Source organism: Populus nigra, chromosome 5 (assembly GCF_951802175.1).
Source record: "Populus nigra chromosome 5, ddPopNigr1.1, whole genome shotgun sequence".
Lineage (NCBI taxonomy): Eukaryota > Viridiplantae > Streptophyta > Magnoliopsida > Malpighiales > Salicaceae > Populus > Populus nigra.
In genome coordinates this window covers 17,541,342-17,564,019 of record NC_084856.1, presented here as the reverse complement: position 1 = coordinate 17,564,019, position 22,678 = coordinate 17,541,342, and the positions used below count along the sequence as shown (strand labels likewise).

At 32.8% G+C, this 22,678-nt stretch overlaps 3 protein-coding genes across 4 annotated transcripts; 2 read left to right on the top strand and 1 right to left on the bottom strand.

The window, feature by feature from the left end:
* The first annotated feature begins 489 nt into the window (after positions 1 to 489).
* Positions 490 to 2,428, top strand: LOC133693411 (sugar transport protein 10-like). Its single transcript, XM_062114620.1, has 4 exons — positions 490 to 622; positions 735 to 1,060; positions 1,169 to 1,798; positions 1,910 to 2,428. The coding sequence occupies exons 1-4, from the start codon at positions 490 to 492 to the stop codon at positions 2,357 to 2,359; spliced, it is 1,539 nt and encodes a 512-aa protein (XP_061970604.1). The 3' UTR covers positions 2,360 to 2,428.
* Positions 2,429 to 7,628: 5,200 nt separating this feature from the next.
* On the top strand, positions 7,629 to 12,250 carry LOC133695245 (E3 ubiquitin ligase BIG BROTHER-related-like). 2 transcript variants are annotated; one of them, XM_062117148.1, is made up of 7 exons: positions 7,629 to 8,117; positions 8,860 to 9,184; positions 9,369 to 9,421; positions 10,939 to 10,980; positions 11,059 to 11,180; positions 11,251 to 11,359; positions 11,821 to 12,250. In XM_062117148.1, exons 1-7 carry the CDS (start codon positions 7,869 to 7,871, stop codon positions 11,866 to 11,868), a joined length of 948 nt encoding a protein of 315 aa, XP_061973132.1. In that variant the 5' UTR covers positions 7,629 to 7,868; the 3' UTR covers positions 11,869 to 12,250. The 2 variants fall into 2 exon arrangements, with proteins under 2 accessions (XP_061973132.1, XP_061973133.1); XM_062117149.1 differs by having other exon boundaries at positions 7,631 to 8,117; positions 9,375 to 9,421.
* A 3,475-nt stretch (positions 12,251 to 15,725) lies between these two features.
* LOC133694840 (protein TRANSPARENT TESTA 16-like) lies at positions 15,726 to 18,081 on the bottom strand. The gene is made up of 6 exons (XM_062116542.1): positions 17,894 to 18,081; positions 16,627 to 16,693; positions 16,371 to 16,535; positions 16,200 to 16,241; positions 16,065 to 16,106; positions 15,726 to 15,923 (listed from the first exon to the last, which is right to left on the bottom strand). The coding sequence occupies exons 1-6, from the start codon at positions 18,079 to 18,081 to the stop codon at positions 15,726 to 15,728; spliced, it is 702 nt and encodes a 233-aa protein (XP_061972526.1).
* Between the last annotated feature and the right edge of the window lie 4,597 nt (positions 18,082 to 22,678).

The window sequence follows — 22,678 nt, the reverse complement described above, 5'->3', positions numbered from 1 at the left end:
GGCTGTTCCAAGCTGGAGTTACTAACAAAAGTAAGTTTGTCTCAAAATAACAGTCTCTCTTATCACCACTCAACCTCTATCCCGTAAAAGATTAAGCACCATGCGCGCCAAATATAGCCCACAACAATTAATTAATTGTTTTAAATATTGTAATTAGACGTTGTTTTTATTTTATTTTACGAGAGATTGTTGTTAGTTGTCATCCATTGGCTATAATTTTGTGCTGGTAAAGACTCTATTCCACAATTGAACCTATCATTTAACAACATGACATGACACAAGGAAAGCCAAAATAAATGGAGGTCAACTAGAATTTATCCTGTTTCTATGACCATTACTCCGATGTCTTCTCCGCCTTTTCTGCTGGCCTTAAAGCACTATAAAGCTAGCTTCATTCATCATTAGGATCTCAAGCATCTGAGAAAAATTATTTCTTTTGTCAAACCCAAGGGCAAAAGATCATATACATCAGACTCAGATTGCTGAGAGATGGCCGGGGGAGCTTTTGTGGCGCAAGGTTCTGGGAGGAAATATGAGGGTGGGGTCACATGCTTTGTTATCATCACCTGTTTGGTGGCTGCCATGGGTGGTCTCATTTTCGGTTATGACATTGGTATCTCAGGTAATAAATGGAAGACCTTCTATCTCATTGGAGTGACAAAGATTGCTGTATATATACTGTATATTATCTCTTTAAGGTGCTAATTATTGGATGATTTTGCACAACGTTGCAGGTGGTGTTACTTCTATGGACTCGTTTCTAAAACGATTCTTCCCATCTGTGTACAACAAAGAGCATGAAACTCGTGATGATGACAATATGTACTGCAAATTTGATAGCCATTTGTTGACATTGTTCACATCTTCCCTCTACCTTGCGGCTTTGGTAGCTTCCTTCTTTTCATCTACAGTGACAAGATTATTCGGCCGTAAAATCTCAATGTTGTTTGGAGGCCTGGTTTTCCTTGTTGGTGCCATTTTTAATGGTGCTGCGACCAATATAGCAATGCTTATCATTGGTCGTTTGTTGCTTGGTGTTGGTGTTGGCTTTGCTAATCAGGTACTCGCATTATTTACACTCTCTTTCTCTCTCGACATTGGCTTTGTCTCTTTGATATGGTGATAAATCCTGCTTGACATTGATTTTCATTTTCTCGGTTCTGTACAGTCTGTTCCAATTTATCTATCTGAAATGGCACCAGCCCAAATTAGAGGAGCACTTAACATTGGTTTCCAAATGGCCATTACAATTGGTATCCTGGCTGCAAATCTCATTAACTACGGAACAGCCCAAATCAAGGAGGGATATGGCTGGAGAATTTCTTTGGGTCTTGCGGCTGTCCCTGCTTTGATGATCACTATTGGATCGTTCTTCCTTCCAGACACTCCCAATTCTATACTTGAGAGAGGCCACCCCGAGCAGGCAAAGAGAATGTTGCAAAAGATTCGTGGCACAGACAACGTTGAAGTAGAATTCCAAGACCTTGTGGACGCAACCGAGGCTGCAAAGAAAGTGGAACACCCATGGAAAAACATCTTGCAGCCAAAATACAGGCCTCAACTTGTCATTTGCATAATGATCCCATTCTTCCAGCAACTCACTGGAATTAATGTCATCATGTTTTATGCACCTGTTCTCTTTAAGACCTTGGGTTTCGGCGATGATGCTTCGCTTATGTCTGCAGTTATTACAGGCTTAGTAAACCTTGTCTGTACACTTGTTTCCGTCTACTCAGCTGATAGGTTCGGGAGAAGAATTTTGTTCCTAGAAGGAGGGGTTCAAATGATTATTAGCCAGGTACATAATTACAACCTTAACCAAGTTTCTCGGTGTACAAAGACTCCTTTAATTAATAGGGATGCACGTTAGATTGCTGCTGATTCTATGAATATGTACACATGATTGCAGATACTTGTTGGAATCCTGATAGCCATCAACTTTGGAACACGAGGTGTAGGAGAATTGTCAAAGGGATCGACCAACTTAGTGTTGTTCTTCATCTGTGCTTATGTTGCAGCATTTGCCTGGTCTTGGGGTCCATTGGGATGGCTGGTGCCTAGTGAAATCTGCCCTCTTGAGATCAGATCAGCAGGGCAAGCCATCAATGTCTCAGTTAACATGTTCTTCACTTTCTTGATTGGCCAGTTCTTCCTAAGCATGCTTTGCCACATGAAGTTTGGTCTCTTCTTGTTCTTTGCTGGCTTTGTTGTTCTCATGACCATCTGCGTTTTCTTCTTCTTGCCCGAGACAAAGAATGTCCCAATTGAAGAAATGAACAGAGTGTGGAAGGCACATTGGTTCTGGGGCAAGTATATCCCTGATGATGCTGTCATTGGAAGCCAAACATATACTGCGTGAAATGACCATCACGAGAACAATTGTCCTGCATGTACATTTGCACAAAGAGATACAGCACGCATGCTTTACTGTATACATGTGATCTGATGTGCAATACTTCGAACAAAACAATAAATAAAAAAAAAATTTCAAATACAGTCGCTAATATGTATTAACTTGCAATTGTTAGTGTATCTTCTTGAAGAACTGTATGCAGGATCATCAAAACAGTATGGAAAAACGTCCCAAACTCCATATATAGTTAACATTTCAAAATTCATAGGGTTATAATTTGCCTTATCATTTTCTTCATTTAATCTAAATTATGAAATATATATTTAACAACGAGATTTAAAGCCAGCATGCATGCTGATCGAGTTATGTATTTTGAAAGGGTTCAAATCATTACGTTACTATAAAACTCTATATGATCATCGTAGAGATGTGATCAGCGATTAGAAAAGGAAAAAAGAAAGAAGCGACAAGAAAATCTCTCTGATCACAGTTTCTTTCCTCTCATTATGCACATAGCAGAAAAATGAAAAAACATCTGACGCAGCTGCTTCTTTATTAAATTACAAGGTAATATTTGTTACCGCGGTTGAAATATAGTTTTAAAAGATTTTAAATATGTGTTATTTTTTTTAAAATTAATATATTTTTATATTATTTTAATATGCTAATATTAAAAATAATTTTTTTAAAAAAATATTATTTTAATATACTTTAAAAAACAATCATTATCATACTCATAAATATCCTCTGCACCTTACGTTTAAGAACCGCAAATAGAAATTAAAACTTTTTATTTAATAATAAAAATATCTTTAAATTAATTTGTGAATGAACAAAATTGAATTAAATTGTAAAAAATAAAGTTTTATGAATTCCTTAATTTTAGAATGTTAGTTTTTCTTAGAAAAACCCCAAAATAGACTGTCTTAATATATGAAAAAAAGTAATCTAATTAAATTAGGATATCGACTTTTTTATTTATGAAAAAAGGCCACCAAATTATTCTACGATTTATAGGTGACTTTTCAGTGCTGTGTATATCACAATACGATCTCCCCCTAAGCAAGTCAATATCTGGCAATACAAAAAAGAGGTCCAACTTTTTCCCCCTTTCATCCACGTAATTTCTTTTAATAATGGGTTTTTCTTACCCTGTTTTTTTATTTTATTTTTTTAATTTCATCATTTAATGTGAGGTTTTTATTTAATTTTATCTTTTAATAATGAATTGATGATAAATTAATTTTTGTATCTTTTATCAAATAATAAAATAAAAAAATCAATTTGACTCAATATAATTCATGACTCGAGTCGTGGGTTTTGCGGGTTGATTAGGGTTAACCTGGCCTATTTCTTTTTTTTTTCCTTTGATTTTTTTTCTTTAAACCTATCAAGTTAACAAAATCATGTCGAGAAAACTGTCACTCGATTTAATTTAAAACTCGAGTTAACTAAAGAGTTGTGTTGATGAGAATTTTTAATTTTGAGTTGTTGTAATGAATTTAATAACAATAAACTAGTATATACAGTTAAACACATTATGTATATCTTGATCTTTTTGGTAAGCATTACACCTTTGATTTGGTAATTGATCAAGTTGATAAAAACTTCAATGAATCTGAAAGCTTTTTCCTCGCTGGTAGTGGATTGAGCTTATATATTTATGGTTGAGGTTACCTGCAAAACAAAAATTTCTAGACTTAAATCAGTTTGAATTTTATATATAGAAAAATATATAAAAAATATTTTATATAGTCCTCCCATTTCCTGCACCTTTAAGTAACCTTCGCCACCTCCAAACCCTTCCCCCTTCTCTAGAAGGTTGATGAAGGAGGAGTCACCATCGGAAGCACAAGTAGCTGTTTATGAAAGATATAAGCAAAAAGGTTGTCAGTACATCTTGATTATACAGAAAGAGAAATGAAGAAAATATAGCCTAATTTCTATAGTTTTATATTTTATACGAAGAGAAATATATTATTGTGCAAGAATTGAATAAGCTTGTCCTGTCATTTAAACAATATAAAAATTGATTTATATATTATTCAAAGGTATACCAAACAATTTCATAAAAAAATTATAATGTTCAGTCCATCTTTATTTATCATTCTAAACATTTTCTTAATAGTGTGTATTATCAGTTCTGCAAAGATATACGGACTTACCTATTATAGTGTTTTTTATTATTACTGAAAATCTAAAAGGCATGATCTTTTCACTGTACACACCATATTGTTCATTCTCTTATATTTTACTATGAATTTATTATTAAAAATTTTGTTTTATTTTCAATTTGATCCGATAACCTTTTTTTTTCCTGACTGCATTCTTTTTTGGCCAAATTAAATTGGATCAAATTTTTTTTACTAAGAACAAAATTGAAAGATAGGAGACAAAATAGAAAAGTTTAGTTTAGTCCTCAAACTTTACAAATTATACATGTTCAGTCCTTTAATGTTTTTAAATTTAATTTTGGTATAAAAATTCATTTTTGTTATTTTTTTCTAATTTGAGAGATGAAAGAGAGAGGTTACTGGATTCCAGCGATAAAGAGAAAAAATGATGTTGACACTAATTTCAGCCACCAAACAATCGATATTGATGTCAAAATATTTCATTTGATGAGAGAAGTTTTATTTAGATATTTTTGTGTCTTGAAATTGCTTTAAAAACTATATATGAGCCCGAAAAGATTTTTTGTTTCAAGTTGATTTTGCTTTTTATGATTTTTGTTTGTTTTTGTTTTTAAAAGTTATTTATGGGTTTATCAAACTATTTAGGCTATTTTATAGGTGTTTTAGATAAAAAAAATAAGTTGAGAAATAAATTTTTGGTAAAAAAAAAAACATAGAACATGTTTTTTTGACCACCTTAGTAGTTGGAATTAGGGGAATACCTGATAACTCGTCATTTATCTCAATTAACAATATGTTTTCTAGCTATTTTAAAAAACAAATAATAGGGTAGATGACCGCCTCAATTACATTAAAAAAAAATTAGGGCCTGCACTCCAACCTTTCTTAGATGGTCAAGCCTAGTGATACTTGACCTCTTTCTTTTTTTTGTTATTTTACCTTTAAAAAAACATATGTATTTTTTAAAATAGTTTTTTAATTTATATTAAAATTAATACCCTTTCTCCCTAATTTTTGTTGTTGTATTTAGCTTTTTTTAAATAGTAATTTTTTAATTATTTTGTTTATATTTAGTTTTTGAAGAGATTATTCTAATCCATCCATATTTTTTTTATATTTTATATAATTGAACTTTATTTTTAAAAATAAAAAAATTAGATGGTATTTATAACAAGTGCAACTTTGCAAGATATTTTTTTCTCTTTGATTTTATTCAATCAATTTTGTGTGTGCGCGTCTATTTTCACTATCATTTGATTAAATAAAAAATTAATTTTAACAAAAAAATTATTAAATATAATCGGGTAAATGAACCATATTACAAGATCAAATATCTTAATATACATTTATCTATTGAATTTTTTAAAATTTTTTATTTATTAACATAAATGGTTTTAATTTATTTAATTAGATATATATAAAAACTTTTTAATTTAAAATTGATATTTTTATGGAAAACAAATTGAAAACGTGGCTTATAAAGACAAACAACAGAACCCAGAAAACGTGGGCCTCACAAGCTGTATTCGGTCCACAGGCACCTTGACGACGCTCGACTTGAGCGGGACGTCAATTTGTTTTTCTAGTTGACATGGCGGAAATATATTGGCCACCGCTTCCTTTACATATTCTTTCTTTTTCAAAAAGTTTCCCATTTTGTCCTTGATAAACAGTTTTTTTTTTTTTATTATTATTATTTTAAATTGACTTCATGAATGCAGTCCCAATAATGATACACGAAAAGTATCCTGTAGGCTGTTCCAATCATTCTTTTTCAAAAAATTTAAAATTATTTTTTATTATTTTAATACGTTAATATTAAAAATAAAATTTAAAAGTTTTAATAACCATGCTAAAATTATTTATAAAGTATCCAGAAACCAATTGCTCCTCTTGGGAATATTAGCTGATAAAATTCTGCATATTTTGGGGGAAAAAGTGCTCATTCATCTTCTTCTTCTTCTTTGCTCAATTGTTGATTCTTAGATTGCCATGCCTTTCCCGTAATCTCTTTAATTGCTTCCACCATGCATAAGTTTTGATTGATGATTAGTTTCACCTTCATTTGCTCAAAGACTTCCTCGAACTACTTCGTTCAATTAATATATAAACTCCTTGACGTACAAGATTCTTAAGAAATCAAGGAGCTTTATCCCGAACTTAAAATCTCTACACATAGAAATGATTATTTTCAGTTTGGTTCAGTTTTTTTTTTTTAAAAAATAACCAAATTGAATTTTTTTATAAAAAACTGAAATCGGTTTAAACCGACCGATTTCAGTTCGGTTTTTTAGGACCAAAAACGGTTCAAACCGATTTGACTCGGTTTTTTCCGGTTTATTTAAAATTTTAATCGATTTAATCCGTTTTTTTCACGGTTCAATTTTTTCAATTATTTTTTTCTGATTTTCTCGGTTTTCTCAATTTTTCAGTTTTTACTCACCTCTATCTGCAAGACTCTTCCCAATCAAGATGTTATCTTCTTTATTCCTGTCTTTGAAAATGATTCTCAATACCATAATCATCGGGATCATTGAATTCTAATATCATCTAACACAATTTTAATTCATAATTTAATTATTGAACAAATAACTCTGATGTAATATATTAAAATATAAGTTAAATAATTCTATTTATATTAGTCTATATTTACTTGGAAGAGGAAAAGAATCCCCATAAATAATTATAGAGATATTTTAGAAATTCTTAAACTAAAAAAATTATCAATTTCAATTTTTGATCTTCTAAACTAAATAAGAAAAAAAACACAATAAAAAATATTTTTCTAAAATAAATATAAAATAATAATAATTAGAGACTAATTCTATAACATGAATAAATTATATATTAATTTTGATATAATTTGTTTTATCAAAACATTATTTTAAAGGGTATTTTGTTTTTAATAAAGAGAATGGATTGTAAAAGCTTTATATAAATACACTTCTTTGATATGGTTGATCTATCTAAAATTAAATTAGAGTGAAATTTAATTTAATTTATTTAATCTTGTAAAAGAAAAAGGAAAGACAAAAAAAATAATACCCCTACAAGTGTAAATATGAGGCAAGTTAATGAAGGTAAAATTGCTAGAAAATGGTAGCTAGAAATTTAATTCAAAATTATAATCATAGTTGGAGGACTTTGCTTTTTCAATTAGCCGTTTTAATTTTGTATATTTCAGGTTGCCATGAACAAATCCCCCATCAAAAAGCATCTCAAATTTCATCTATCTCTCTCTAACAAAAACAAAATTTGAGAGATGAGATTCTTGAATAATTCTTGATTCCATCAAATCAGCCTTTCCCTTCAAATCTCAAACTTCTGATTAACCCAAAACAACAACGACAAGGTTTTTAAATCAAACCTCCAAAACAACAATGGACGACGACGACAACAACAACAACAGCAGCAACACAAAATTAGGTTCAGGAGAATCAAAAATCAACAACAGTGAACAACAAGAAGAGAACCCAAATTTGAGCTCTAATGGAGAACAACAAGAAGGAGATGGAGAGAGAGAGGGTGGTGGTGGTGGTCCTCAACGTCAGACTTCAAGAAGAACTCCATTCACTAATCTTAGTCAAGTGGATGCTGACCTTGCTCTTGCCAGGACCCTTCAAGAACAGGTCTCTTTCTTTTTCTCTATCTCTATCTTTTTATTGAAATGGATTGTTTTTTTTGGCTTTTGGGTCTCTATAATTAGTGGGCTCTTGTTGTTTTTTGATCTCACGGTCAGTTTTGGCTAAAGCGTGGAATTTAGTTTCAGTTGAGGAAATGAATTAGTTTTTTAGGTTATTGGGTTTGAGTGACTGGTGGATTTTTGTTACTTTTGGTTTCAAGTAAAGAATCGAGTGAAAGTTTGGATTTTCAATTGAGTTTTAGTTGGTGCTATAATCACTTTTGGCTCAGTTGAGGAAATGAATTTCATTTTTTAGGTTATTGGATCTCAGTAATTGGTGGATTTTAATTGGTGTTATAATCTCTTGAATAGTATGTTTCAGTATCAACAGAAGTTGAATTTTAATGGGTTTTTGTTTGATAAATGAGGGGAAAATATGATTGAGAACCCAAATGGTGTAAAAATTTATCTGAATTGGGCATAAATATAATTATTTTCCATAGTTATGTTATTGGTTAAGCAAATACACTCAAAGCTTCAATGGGCGGAGCATTTAGTAAAGTTTTTCTCTAATGTGATTAATTGGCTCAGTTGATTCTGTTTCTCCATAGAGCATTTGTTATTATCAAATCTTAACCTTTGGTTTCTCCAACCAAGAGATTTGCTTGTGCTGTCAACTTGTTCTCGTATCATGTGTATCTATTTCTTTTAACCAACAGATTTGGTGTGCTTGATTGATCATGGAGTAGGAAAGGGCATACATGATGCTAAGAATGAATAATGATGGGAGTGATTATGGAAGTTGGGAAGCTGGAAGTTATTTACATGATGATGAGGATGATTTTGGTGATCCCAATGACGAGACTGATGAAGATGATGACACAGATGTGGATGAGGCAGATGCATTTGATGTGCATGCTGATGCTGATGCTGATGCTGGAGATCATGATAATACCGAAGTTGAAATTGACCCTTCTGTGTATTCCAGTGACGAGGCTTATGCCCGAGCCTTGCAGGAAGCTGAAGAAAGGGAGGTGGCTGCTAGACTGCTGGCCCTTGCTGGCTTAAATGATAGTAAGTGTTGAAAATTACTATGGAACTATTGTTTTCGTATGTCCATTTATTGGTAGTCATGTTTTTCTTTCTTTCTTTCTTTCTTTCTTTTTCCTGAATGAATGGATACTGTTTATTATGCAAGTCTGCTTCTTTCTGTGTTGTTTGTTATGCAACCTTAAGATCTTTTGCTAATAGTTTGTAGTTACAGGAGAAGCTGAGGAGGATACTGAAGAAGATCATGAGGATAATTCTCAGGTATCAACCTCTGTAACTGGTTATATTGTTTTCTTCCTCCTTTTTGGCATAGTGAGGATTTTGATTTAACGATTTGGCTCTACAACATGCCAAGCTATTACAAATTTCCATATCTGTATCTTGTGCAAGTGATTTGTGGCATTTCTTTTTGGCTAATAGAAGTGATGGATAATATAAAATCCTATGTCTATGCATATTCATCTCAAGTAATGTGCCCCTAGTTTAGTGATACATGTATTGGAGTGTTGAGAAGTCAGTTTCACTTATCAGTGATTATTTCAAGTGAACTGCTATCCTCTTTGATGGGTCTCATTGGTTGGCAAAACAGTTCTAACCCCTGCTGCTGTGATGTAGAACAATTATTCTAGGAGTTTACATACTATATTGACAAGGTCAAACCTGAAAAGAAGTCCGCAAAGAAACCCGGAAGCATCTGATATGAAGCCTGAAGTTATTGTTTCCAGTTCTAATTATTTTCCTAGCTAATTTTAGATTTTAATTATTTGTTTCCTACTCAGCATAGGACTTTTAATTTAATTAGTATTATACTATTTAGGAATCTTAATGCTAGATGGATTCTATTAATTAGGAATCCTTTCCTATAAAATATTTTAGTTTTAATTAGGAATCATTTCCTATAAAGGATTTTAGGACTAATATAAATAGGGATGTCTAGTTTATTTTTTAGAGATTTCATACTATTGTTCAGATTTAATCAAAATACCAAAGAATTTTCTCTAGATTTCTCTACAGTTATTTCTGTAACCTTTGGGCTTGAGAGACCCTGTTTTATCTTTTGCTATATGCTGCATCATGCTGCCATACATTATGCGCACATGTAAATAATCCTTTCAAGTAACCATCAGAAGAACCACATTCATCTAGCCCAAACCAATAAGTCTGAAATATTATACATAATTGAAATGTAATCAAAAGCTATGCTTACAACAACATAGGTTGTTGCCATAGTATAGGGGCTCGGGGCCTGCTCCAACTGGCTCTTTTGGGGGTTGTTGTCAATGAAGTAAAAGGTTAGGTATAAGAAGAGGAGAAGGGTATCTATATCATTGTGGCTCAGAGCTACTTGATGAACTAAGAAATGTGCAACAGTCCAGCCAAGGTTTGACTTGCTTGCTGCTACCAAAAGACTTTTAGTTCTGACATATTCCTTTTTGTTGAAGCAAATAATCATGGAGCTCTGTAAACGTCTTTTTGCCTTCTATTTAGTGGTGATCTAGTTTCTTTTCTAGCCATTTCTTTTCTAGCTAGTTAATGTACAATCAAAAACAATTTCCAGTCTATTTAGTGGTGATCTAGCTCACAACTTTAATGTGAATGTTTTGCTCTCCCTGGAAGGATGCTATTGTTTTAGGTTTGTTACTAGTTTTATCTTTTCCTCCAGTTTTTATTTGTGGAGTGGTATGTGAATGCAAATGTTTGTTTTGAGTCCTAAAATTTTTCTTTTCAAATTAATTCTGTTGTCTCCTATACATCTTAATTTTCTCTTTATTATCCAGGATACATGGGAGGAGGTTGATCCTGATGAACTCTCATATGAGGTGAGCTGGCTTGGACTGAGTGTTCCCATGATGCTTCTACTTAACTTTATTCCTTATAGTATGATTCATTTATCTCAGGAGTTGCTTGCATTGGGTGAAGTTGTTGGAACTGAAAGCAGAGGCCTTTCAGCTGATACAATTGCTTCTTTGCCTTCAATAAACTACAAGACAGGAAGCAGTCAGAATGGGAGCAATGATTCGTAAGCATAAATGCCTAACCTTATCTCAACTGTGCTTATATGATGATTGAAATGTGTGCTTGTGTTTCAGCTGTGTCATATGTCGTTTGGATTATGAGGATGGCGAAACTCTGACTCTGCTTTCCTGCAAGCATTCGTACCATTCAGAGTGCATAAACAATTGGTTGAAAATAAACAAGGTATAATCCATTTGCAGTATACTGATTTTTGTTTGTGTAATCTCTTAGTTTAGTTACTTGCCCTTGTCCATTTTCCCTTTCTTGTTTGGCTTCAAACTTTACTTCTTTCTGGTGACTTAAATTCTTACACTCCAACCTAACAACACTGTTTTCTTGGCATTGCTCAACTGTTTTTTTTGCTTTCTCCCTGTTGTCATTGTTAGTCACTACTAATTTCAATGTTATCATTATTGACTAAGTTAGCTACAGTTAAAGAACAAATAAACCTTTTCCTTTTCAATCACACTTGTAGTGAATTGGTTAAGGGGGTCCATTTTAAAGTGCTGCGGGTGCCAATCATATGTTCAAGGGATCTTGTTGCTTTCAATTCACAGTTACGTTAGACCAACAGCATATGTTTTTTTATTACGGCTTGGGGGATCATATGAAACTTTTGCTTAATATTTTCGTTATGATTGCAGGCCTGTCCTGTTTGCAACACCGAGGTCTCCACTTCCGCGCACAGTTAGCATTTGTCGGATCTTCCTCTTCTACTAGTGAAAACCACCTGGATTAAAAAAGAAAAAAAGACCGATGCATGCACTACTTGCATAAGTTGGCTGAACAAGTGTAGCTCTTGTTATGTTGCGCTGACTGTATTGAATGCTTTTCCCAATAGGGGAAACGCCCCGAATGTGCATGCTTGTATTAATTCTTCCTTAGCATTCCATATATAAGAAACCAGCACTACAAATTGGTTTCTTGTAACTTTACTATATGTGGCCATTATAGCGAAACTTTTCCGGGATGGTGCCCGCCTTCTGTTTATTTTTCTCAGAATCTTCCTTTTAAATGAGTATGGTCTCACCCTACCAAATTAAATAATATATATATGCTGTTTCTTTGGGATTTTCTTCTGCTCTTATTTTCATGTTTTCAGCTTCAAATTTTTTTATAAGATTTAAAGATATTTTTATGTATAGTATAAATTAGTGTGTAATAAAATATAATAATGATTTAACAATATCTATATAATTTTTTTATATAAAAAAAAACTATGGAGTTTAATTAGTAAATTTGAGTGCAGGATGAGATGAGTATAGGTTGGAGAAATCAAAATGTCCTCCCAATTAATCTGTCTCTCACGGGCGGAGATCGGATTCTTCTGGATAGGTAGGTGCGAATAGGTATCCAACAGGTTGGACGAAGGTGCCTTGGACTGCTAGTACAAGGTAAAGGCCTATGTCTTATCATGCATGGAACATAAACTCTCTTTCCCTCCAAGCTTTTGAGAGTGTTCTTACATACTTGACATTTCAGGCCTTCACTGCCTTGTAAATCTTGAATCCATCATGTCATATGGAAATCCTGGTCTGAATTTATACAAAACCTTACCTTCCTCGATATATGCAAATCAAGGTAAAGGCGGCCTTTTTCCTGCCATGTATGCTATAAACTTGGATGGGTATGTCAAGAGTTGGAATCATGGGGATCCCTGTGGCAGTTTTTGTGAAGATAAGAATGTCGGGTCCGAAGGCTAATGAGGTTACTATGGTTATGTGCTTATGCAGACTTCTCTTGTTGACATGCATGCAGAATGCGGGGTTGTTGAGGAGGCTTTCACTGTGTTTCGGATGGGTTTCAATGGGAAAGAGCGATGTGTTAATTTGGAATGCTACACGTGGTTTGGTGAAGAAATCACTTGATTTGTATTCGGAGATGAAGATTGTTGGGATTAAACCAGAATAGATCACTTATATGTGCTTGTTGAGTGCTTGTGCTCATGGTGGGTTCATAAAGCAAGCTTGGTGCTTCTTTGACTAGTGTCATGATAAAAATGGCATGGCACCGAAGAGTGAGCATTATGCTTACATGGTGGATGTTGTGGCTCGTGCTGGTCAAGTAGTAGCGCGCGACATATCAGTTTTTCTGTCAAATGACGGTTGAACCAACAGCTTCAATGCATGGTGCTCTACTTAGTGGATGCATGAAACATCGAAGATTAGAATATCTTGCAGAAATGATTGGGAGGAAGCTTATTGAGTTTGATCCAGATCATGATGTTAGATACATTGGCTTGCCAAATGTTTATGCCTGCCACTGGCAGACTCTGTCATGAGAGAATCCATGGAGTGTGGAGGGTGAGGAAGACTCCTGGGTATAGTTTTCATGATCAGACGTCTGGAGAGCTAGCTTGTCATAGATTCATTGCTCAAGATAAATCACATCCTAGCTCAGATCAAATTTATACAATGCCAAGTTTTTATTCTAATCCAAATGGCAAGGAGGTTTCTTCATGAAGCTGGTCAAGAGTATCGTTTGTGTAAAATAAAGGGTATAATTTGCGTTCCTTGAATTCTTCTCTACTTGGTTGGTTCTTATTCGCAGAATTATTATTTTAGTTGGTTGCTTGCCATTTCAATTCTCTCTCCTTTCTTAATCCCAACACCCTTTACGAACTTATTAACAAAAAAAGGATATTGAATTTAACTTATTTATGTAATAAGTCAACTCATTTTAACTAGCTAACGGGTAAGATTATTTTCATACTTAAATTAAATTATAAAAAATTGTTTTAGATTTTTTTTTATAATTCTTGTTATTTTTATTTTTTTTTGTTTAATTTAATTTTTTTTTTAGATTAGTTCAATTAGATCAATTTAACATTGATCTTGCTAGCATATCCGATAGTAAATTGTATTTTTTCTCCTTGGCTGGCTACTTTTTCTTCTATAATCTTCTCTTCCTCTAAAATTTCCTCTTCTAGAATAATTATCTGTAAATTTCTTGGCATAATTATATCTAGATTTCTGAGACCTTCTATTAAGCTTAGACTGAAAAGCACTCTCGATAAAGTCTTCTTCGAAGCTATTAAGTTTTTTCTCATGTGCTTCTAAAGAACCTATTAGTTCAGCTACTGACTAACAAGGTTACTAAATCCCTTGATTGTTCTATAACAATAACTAAAATGTCATATTTTCATGTAAAATTGACTAGATTTTTTTCAACAACCCTTTGATCACTAATATTTTCTCCTAAAGATTTCATTTGACTTGCCACTACTTTAATTCTTCCATGATAATCTTTAACGCGCGGTCTTAGAATCTTCATTTTAATGTTTTCCAACTCTCTTCGTAGTGTTTGGAGTCTAATTGGTGTACCTTAAAATCACTTAGAAACTCCTCCTACTACACATCTCATGCATGTTTTGTTGTTGAAGCTCCAATAATCCTTGGAAAAATTGTATTAGCTAGTGATTGTTGAATCAAATAAAGGGCACCAGCATCGTTTTGCTCTTTCACCTTTAACTCCTCACGTTGTGCTTCTTCTAGAGTAGAGATATTTTCTGGGATGACAAGTGGCCCTCCATAACAATGTCCCAAAACTTTTGAGACTTGAAAAGTGTCATCATTTTTATTTTTCACAAATCATAGTTGCTCCTATGAAAAAATAAGAAGCGACATAGAGATCGATTGTGATGAATTTGTTGTGGCCATAATGATCATAATGCCCTCTTTCGATTAATTGGGCTATGATACCATTATTAGAGAATGATCGTAGTTTAAAGTAGTTTGATACTTAAGGTTTTTAGTTGTAGTAGTTTTGTAAAAGAAGAACCTAGTTTATAATATGAAAATGGTTGAAGAATATGAGAAACAAAAAGCAAAAAATACAAGGAGTTTTAGGACAAATGTTTTAAGCTTTAGCATGGGTTTTTTGGTTTGCCTTACAAGTGATGGTTGTATGGTTATTTATAACCATCTTAACCAACCTAAATGGAACAATTTAGCCAAACTTCTCAGAACTTGCTGGAAATTTAGTCAATACATTATAAAATTCTAGAGTCCTTTGAATCGTGGACGACAAGCATTCTTTCTTTCCTAGAACATTCCTAGTGTTTGTTTGATTTCTTTAGAACTTTCTTAAATTTTTTTAGCACTAACTTGTAGTTTGTAGTATTTTCTAGAATTGATCTCAAGAATCTTATTTAAGTGCATTAGTAATTTAACAAAGCTTCAAATTGAGATTGAATGCATTCAACCCTTACTCGTTATAGGGCCGAGTAATTAGATGAGAAACAGAAACACAGTTACTGGTTTTTATAAAAACAAATCAAACCGTAGCTTCAACATAAAAGCATAAGTTAATACGTAGAGTCATGCAAACATACATGGCAATATTTAGCAGAAATCAAGTCTCTGTTAAAAAAAAGAAGGAAAAATAAAAATATTATAGCCACTACGCCCAATACTTCCACGTGAGAAGCCCTTCTCCAAATCTGATAATTCTGCTGCACACATCACAAAATAACCGAGTTATAGAGAGGCAAGCAGCAGCAGAGACCAATATTGCTACTCTCACTTTTCATTCTTTGCTCACCTAAGTTCTAGACGCTAGAGCCTTGAAGGCTGGGTTGAGCAAGCTGGAGATGGTATGGGTCAATTTGATGAGTAATGTTTGAAAGCTGAAGCACGCTACTGGGTTCTCCACAGAATTGGAATGGATCCAAGACTTGCTGATGCTCCACCGGCTTTGCTTCTATCGCCGCCTGCTGATATCCCAGCGCGGCACGATGCTCCTGAATCTGAAATATCATTCATCAACCAAAGGAAAAGACTATACGATCAGAAGTAAGAACACTAGAAGGTCTAAATTCTATAATTCATATGGTTCCAGCAGCTAAAAATCAAGTCTCCCAGTGAAATATAAGGGGGAAAACCCTTGCCCAGAGGTACATATTGCTGTTTTCCTCCTCCAACATACGCTCCTGACATTTGCAACAAAAGGAAAATCAGATCCTTCTGTAGAATGTGTGCATGAAAGTGGAATTTGTGTATTTGAGACTAATTAAGAGATTCACCTTCCTGCGCAGATTTTCCAGCTGCTGGTGCAAGAGCTCAATCTACGTACATGAACAATGAAAGAAACATATATAAACGACCTCAGAAGGATACATTCAGATCACAAGAGTTGCCTTAAAACAAATGTCAGGCATGCTTTTTCTATCACCATTGCTGGATTGTTGAGTTACCTTCCTATGTCGGACCTTGTTAACCGCGCGTTCTAGTTCTTGCTCTACTGCATCCAACTCCCCAAAAGGAATAGAGCTCATGTCTTCACCAGTGTAGCGGCGCATGTTTGAATGAAGACGCCGGGACTCTTTTCTCAACATAGCCAATTCTCCATATAGTTGTTCCTACAAAATAAGAAGGAAAAGATCATCAAATATAGAATTCATTCTCGGACTTCATGGCTAATTAATGATGTCTGTAGAGATTTCTTTTTACCCGGCTATCATGGTCAGGAATGCAGGTTCCAGTCATCTTCTGATACCTTTCTATGATTTGCTCCATCCTGTAACACATTACATGCTTTTTATATGACAAATGCCTGATTTCATGATAAATGATAGCAAAACATCGCCAACATGAACAAGGACAAGGGCTAAATCTATTCTTGCTTTCTGACTGTGAGCAATTATATTTCTTTAAAGCAAACTCTCAAGACAAAAATATATAGACCAAGAAACTTCAGGCTACCTTATATTATAACTTCATTTATCATTTTCCATATTAATCACTGTAAATTAACTCTTCAATAATCTCAATTTCCAGTCAGATACCATAGTCTAATCAACAGTATTGCATTGGGTTTGAAAAACAGTTATCAAAAATGGGAAATGAAATGACTCTCAGTCCAAGGCAGGCCCCAAGTTACTAGCTTTTTTTCCTCCTTGTATACTAATCAAGAACAAAATTAATGACCTGATCAAGGACTGCAATCATTGCCAACAAAATGATATTCTAAGACTAAGATAAAATCTAGACCACATTTTATGCCCATTCTGGACTGTATTCCACTCTTTCACTAAATTATATTCAATAGAAAAGAAGAAATTTAACTATCAGAAGCTGATATATTTTGAACTATGCATGTTGTGATAGCTAAATAAATGGTTTAATTTCTACTTTTTTAGGCTAGCGCTTGGTCATGGATTTTAGTAGCAAACACAAATTTACAAAAAAATAGACCCAATTATTCCATAGAATGATTTAGGTCTAGTAAAGCATTCATGGGGTAGAGATCTTGAACGAGAATTTAGACGAAGAAACTGAAATAAAAGTTGAGCTTCCCATGAAGGGAAAAAAATAATAAAAAAAGATAATATTTTGACTCAGCAAAACCCTAGTTTGTCAAAAAAAAAAAAAACATAGACTCAAGTCAAGTTGGTCAAATATTTATTTATGAACGAAGGTGATGGGGCTTTATATATCCATCAGTTGAATCAGAATGCTGAGCACATAAAAGGACCTTCTATGAACAGATCCAAGTCAGCCAAGAATTGGAAAATCATGAAGATCACGTACCAAAAAATTTAAGATTTTCTCATAGAAAAACATCACATAGAAAATTAGTACTTTCTGTATGGAATCAAAACGGGTCCAACTTTGTAAGAAAAATCAAATAGAACAGCAAAAACAAGTGTCAAAACACAGACGAAAAGCCTAGAAAAATAAATTTTGGAATGTTAGAGAATAGTGATTTAATATAGACCTCAAACCCTCAGAGCAGTATTGACACAACTTTCCAGTGCTAGAGAAGATGATGAGCCCAATTTGAGCATCACAGAGAACTGAAAGTTCATGAGTCTTCTTCAAAAGCCCAGCTCGACGCTTTGAAAAGGTGACTTGCCTTGTTGTCTGGTTCTCAATCCTCCTAATGGCTATCTTTCCACGCCCCATAATTTTTTGGTCTTCTACTTAGGGAAAGAACAGAAGTAAAAAAGTCAGTAACCATCTTTTTTTCTCACAAGCCTGATTTTCTGGTTCATTTTGCAAGAATTAACTCAAGTGATTAGTTCCCAAAACCACAAAAAGGCATGAAAATTAAGGTTACAAATAATGGAAAGTGAGTTTCTAATAAAGATGAGGGACTTGTAGCTAGAAGACACAGAGAAATGACAAATGTGAAGTATGTTTCTGAAGCCTAAAATAATTAACTATAACTTGGCATAATGATCACTAGCCATGATGATGATATTCATATAAGAAAGAGAACTTTCTATTACCTTCCTTCCTTCCTTTCTTTCTTTTCCTTTGAAATGGAGAGTTTGTTTTTACAGTGTTGAGAGAGAATTTATTAGTCTATAAGCAGATAGCATACTAATAACCAGCCCCTCTACCTTGGCAAAGACTACCAAAATGCACCTCATGCATGAACTTCTACTACACAATCCATGACAGACAATATATAGTTGAAAAGGACCTCTCTCTTTTGTATGAGATTTTGGTTATGTAATTCAAACCAGTGGAGATGCAATAAGTCGCTGGTGTAGATGGCCATGACCAAGGGCATATGCTGTGTGACATGGATTGTAATTTGATGAAAAAGCATTTTCTATCTTTTATTGTCCTGCAATGGGATCATGGACAAAAGGTTGCTGTGACATTTAGCCACTCTCTGAGTCTGATCTGCCAAGCTACCTGAACTTTGCCAATTTGGGATTGTTTTTAAAAAGAGGTTAGAAAACTAGGTTTACTAAGAAAAGAAGGGCAAAAGGGGATGGCCAAAGCTCAGGACCTTAAAGGATAACAATCCCTTGAGAGAGACTTTCTTGCATGGTAGTTCGTATTCATGGCTGTAGATGGTGAAGTGAAACTGATTTTTTACACTTTATGAGCCTTAGCTGGCCAGGTGATTATGTGTATGATCGTGATTTTAAATCATATTAAACAAAATATATTGAGTGTGGCTATTTCGTTCTATATAAATGATTGTGGATTGTTATAATAAAATAACTAACTTTTTCTTAAATAGAAAAAATAAAAGTCTTAGTTATGGAGTGCTTTAATTTTTTTTCACTGGTTTATTATTTATTAAAAGATTGTTCAAGGATATCTCAGTCTCTTCTAATTTTTTACACAATAAAAATATATTTTTATCCTTAAAGTTAATAAAAATTAGAGTTGTTGAATAAGGGTTTTTTTTTTACTTTTCGTAAATTTTTAAACAATAAAAATACTTATTTACCCAAAGATTGAAAAAACATTGGGTTGTTAGACAAGTTTTTTTTTTTTTTTTTCGGTTTTTTCCTTTTTCATGTATAGTTAAAATATGTATATAAAAGACAAAAAAAAAAAAAGTTTGTATTTGAGGATACTTTTGTACTTTCACATGAGTTATTTGGGTAATTATCAAGGTCGTTAGAGGTGTTTTAGTATTTTTCATGTTGAGTTTTTAGATTTTTTATCAAGAAAGTTATTGATACATACTAAGCACTAACCAACGAGTGAGTAGTGTTCACACTACTTAGGCAACACGTTCAGCGTCATCTAATGGCCAAACCTAACCTTCTATCGTTTCTTTGGTATTCTCTTCAACACGGTGTGGTGCGTGATGGTGGTCGGATCATCGTCGGTGGTCGTTTCTGTTTTTCTCTTTCTTTTCTCTCTCCTACCAGATAAGTGCATGATTGTCCTCTTTGTTTTTAGTTTTTTAATTTCAGTCCCCATTCTTTTGATTTTTTATTTTATTTTTATTCCTTTTACAAAATTTTTGTTTTTTTTTCAATTTAGTCCTTCTATTAAAATTTCTCCTTTTTTTTTCATTTCAGTCCTTATTTTTTTTTTTATTACTTGGCCCTTTTGTTAAAAAAATTTTGGCTTTTAGTTTCATTATTCAATCAAAGTTTTAGTTATTTTATTTTTTTCAATTTGACCCATATTCTTTTGATTTGTTTTTCTTTTTGTTAAAGCTATTTTCCAATTCAATTTAACCCTCTAATTGAAATTTTTTGTTTTCCCTTTAATTAATTTTTTTATTTTATTTTCACCCTCATTCTTTAAAACAACATTTGAATTTCTCTTACATTCCACGTTCCCGAAATGGATCCTCTTAACTTAAATATTTTTTTGTTTTTCAATTTCAGTCATCACTTTTTTGATTTCTTATTTCGTTTTTATTTTTTTTATAAAAATTTTTTCTTTCAATTTATTCCTTCAATTGCAATTTCTTGTATGCTTTTTTCTTTCATTTATGTCCTTATTCTTTTTATTTTTAATTTTTTTTCTTGAACCTTTTGTTAAACTTTTTTTGCTTTCAATTTCATCATTCAAACAAAGCTTTTGTTGTTTTTTTTTTCTAATTTGACCCTCATTTTTTTGATTTATTTTTTCTTTTATTAAAGCTATTTTTCTATTCAATTTAATCCTCCAGTTGAAATTTTTTGTTTGCCCTCTAATTAATTTTTTATTTTCATCCTAATTATTTTAATTAAAATTTTTTAGATTCTTTTGTGTAATTAATTTTTTTTCTAGTTTTGCCTTTTGATATTTTATTTGTTGAGGATTCAGTTTTGTACGATCTTATCATTCTTCATTAGTATTTTTTGTAAATATTGGTTTTGTAATTATCTTCAATTTCTTTTCTATAAATTTATCATGATCTCATAACTTAAATCACGAATTTTACATGTTTTTTTTAATATATATATATATATACACATATATAATTATTTTATTTATATTTGATTTTTCAAGATATTATTCTAACTTATCTATAATTTTTTATATAAAAAAACATTGAAATAGTCTTCATAATAGATATTTTTAAAAAAAAAAAATTGACAACACCTGGCGGAGTGTTAATTAGATAGCCAGTATTTCAGTATAATTACTAATCTCCACCAAAGGTCATTTTCCAGTGGGTAAGAAAACCTATCTTTCAACATTTTGACTTGAAACTACCTCTCATTTCATATGCAATAGGTCAAATATATGCATGGGTACATATATATTGGGCTAGCTCCATGCGACTAGGCCACAATGGAGAGCCCGACACGTTTCACCAATCAAGCTGAAGAAAATGCTGTTATTCGGACATGAATTATCTTTCTTTTTTTATGCTCAAAATTGATTTGAACAGATATTTGTATCATCTTTTATGCCATATGATGTCATGACCTTGATCTCGATCTCGATTAGCTAATGAAAAATTAAGTGAAATTATGAATGGAATACAATGGATTTAAATTTAAGAAGCTTAAAAAACCTAGAAAACCTTATGATGGTATAAAAATATTTATATAGGTTGGGCTACGTTGCTCGAATCCAATTTCTACCAAGATGTATAAGCTCGAATATGATAGCTCGAGCCCATGCTGAGGGTACATGCGGGTCAAGATTTATTTTTCTTCTCTAATAAGCTCAAGCACCGCGTAAAGTCTTTAAAAAAATTCTTATGTTATTCTGAGAAAAATACAATTTAAAATATTAAAAGAATAAAATTACACTTCATCCCTTCATCTCCATAAAAAAACAAGACTTATAGGTTGTAAACACACCATAAATTCTTCAAGCCAAAAATTCATAATTGTCACGACCCGAATCTCAAGTTCATGACCAGCTAATAACTATTCGGGTTTTTCATATCAAGCCACCAAACTACTTAAATAGAGAAAATAGATTAAATTGCTTGAACTAAAAAATTAATTGATTATTTAACATGTCAGTTTTATTCCTAAACACCTTGAATTTTATAACTCATTAGAATATTAATATGAATTAACTGAATCAATTAAAAGAATTAATTTTTAGCTTTATGATATTGATCATTTCAATTTTGTTGTACTTTAGAGTTCTTTTCAAGTTTGAGTAATGAACAGGTAATAAAATCATAATTAGGAGTTTGTGTATATAAGTAGCATTTTTTTTTCTTGTAATCTCGATGATGATGAAGAAGAAGAAGAAAATGTTCCCAGCAGTCCTAGTTATTAGAGATATGTAAATGATAATTATTACTACGTAAAACCCCATCAAATATATTAATCTGCTGCAACACATGCAAACAATAAACATGTAATATAGAGTACTTCCGAAGTGTAAATGTGAGCTCTTAATACACGTTAATTCTAATTAGAGGAGTGCTGTTCTTCTTGCTTGGTCTGCTTTCTGTGCAAAGAAAGGAAAAGCTACTGTAACCAACGAGGGTTGAGCCCAGCAGCAAGGAGCTAGTTCTCCCCCACGAGACGAACAAAGCTCGAGTGCTTGCTGGTAATGAATCCTGTTTTATATCGGACGATGCTATAAAGGAGATTAGTCCCCTGCGCCGGAAGAGGCCGGAGAATACCCTGATAAAAAAAAAAATCGATTGGTTTTCTGGTTGCTGTGGCAATCTATAGTCAGAAAACACAAGTCTGCGGGTGAGCTACTTTTTGGTCCCCCCCCTATGTTCGTCTTTCTTGTGTTGATATCCATAATATCCCACTTGGCCTATATCTACCACACTATTAATGCTTAGCCTACCTAGTCATTGATTCCCATCTTGCTAGCCATATTTATC

Coding starts and splice junctions, on each gene's coding strand:
- LOC133693411 (XM_062114620.1), top strand. CDS start 490: ATGGCCGGGGGAGCTTTTGTGGCGCAAGGTTCTGGGAGGAAATATGAG. Junction 623..734: donor TTATGACATTGGTATCTCAG/GTAATAAATGGA, acceptor ACAACGTTGCAG/GTGGTGTTACTTCTATGGAC. Junction 1,061..1,168: donor GTGTTGGCTTTGCTAATCAG/GTACTCGCATTA, acceptor GGTTCTGTACAG/TCTGTTCCAATTTATCTATC.
- LOC133695245 (XM_062117148.1), top strand. CDS start 7,869: ATGGACGACGACGACAACAACAACAACAGCAGCAACACAAAATTAGGT. Junction 9,422..10,938: donor ATCATGAGGATAATTCTCAG/GTATCAACCTCT, acceptor TTTATTATCCAG/GATACATGGGAGGAGGTTGA. Junction 10,981..11,058: donor CTGATGAACTCTCATATGAG/GTGAGCTGGCTT, acceptor CATTTATCTCAG/GAGTTGCTTGCATTGGGTGA.
- LOC133694840 (XM_062116542.1), bottom strand. CDS start 18,081: ATGGGGCGTGGAAAGATAGCCATTAGGAGGATTGAGAACCAGACAACA. Junction 16,536..16,626: donor TTCCTGACCATGATAGCCGG/GTAAAAAGAAAT, acceptor CTTATTTTGTAG/GAACAACTATATGGAGAATT. Junction 15,924..16,064: donor ACAGCAATATGTACCTCTGG/GCAAGGGTTTTC, acceptor ATGATATTTCAG/ATTCAGGAGCATCGTGCCGC.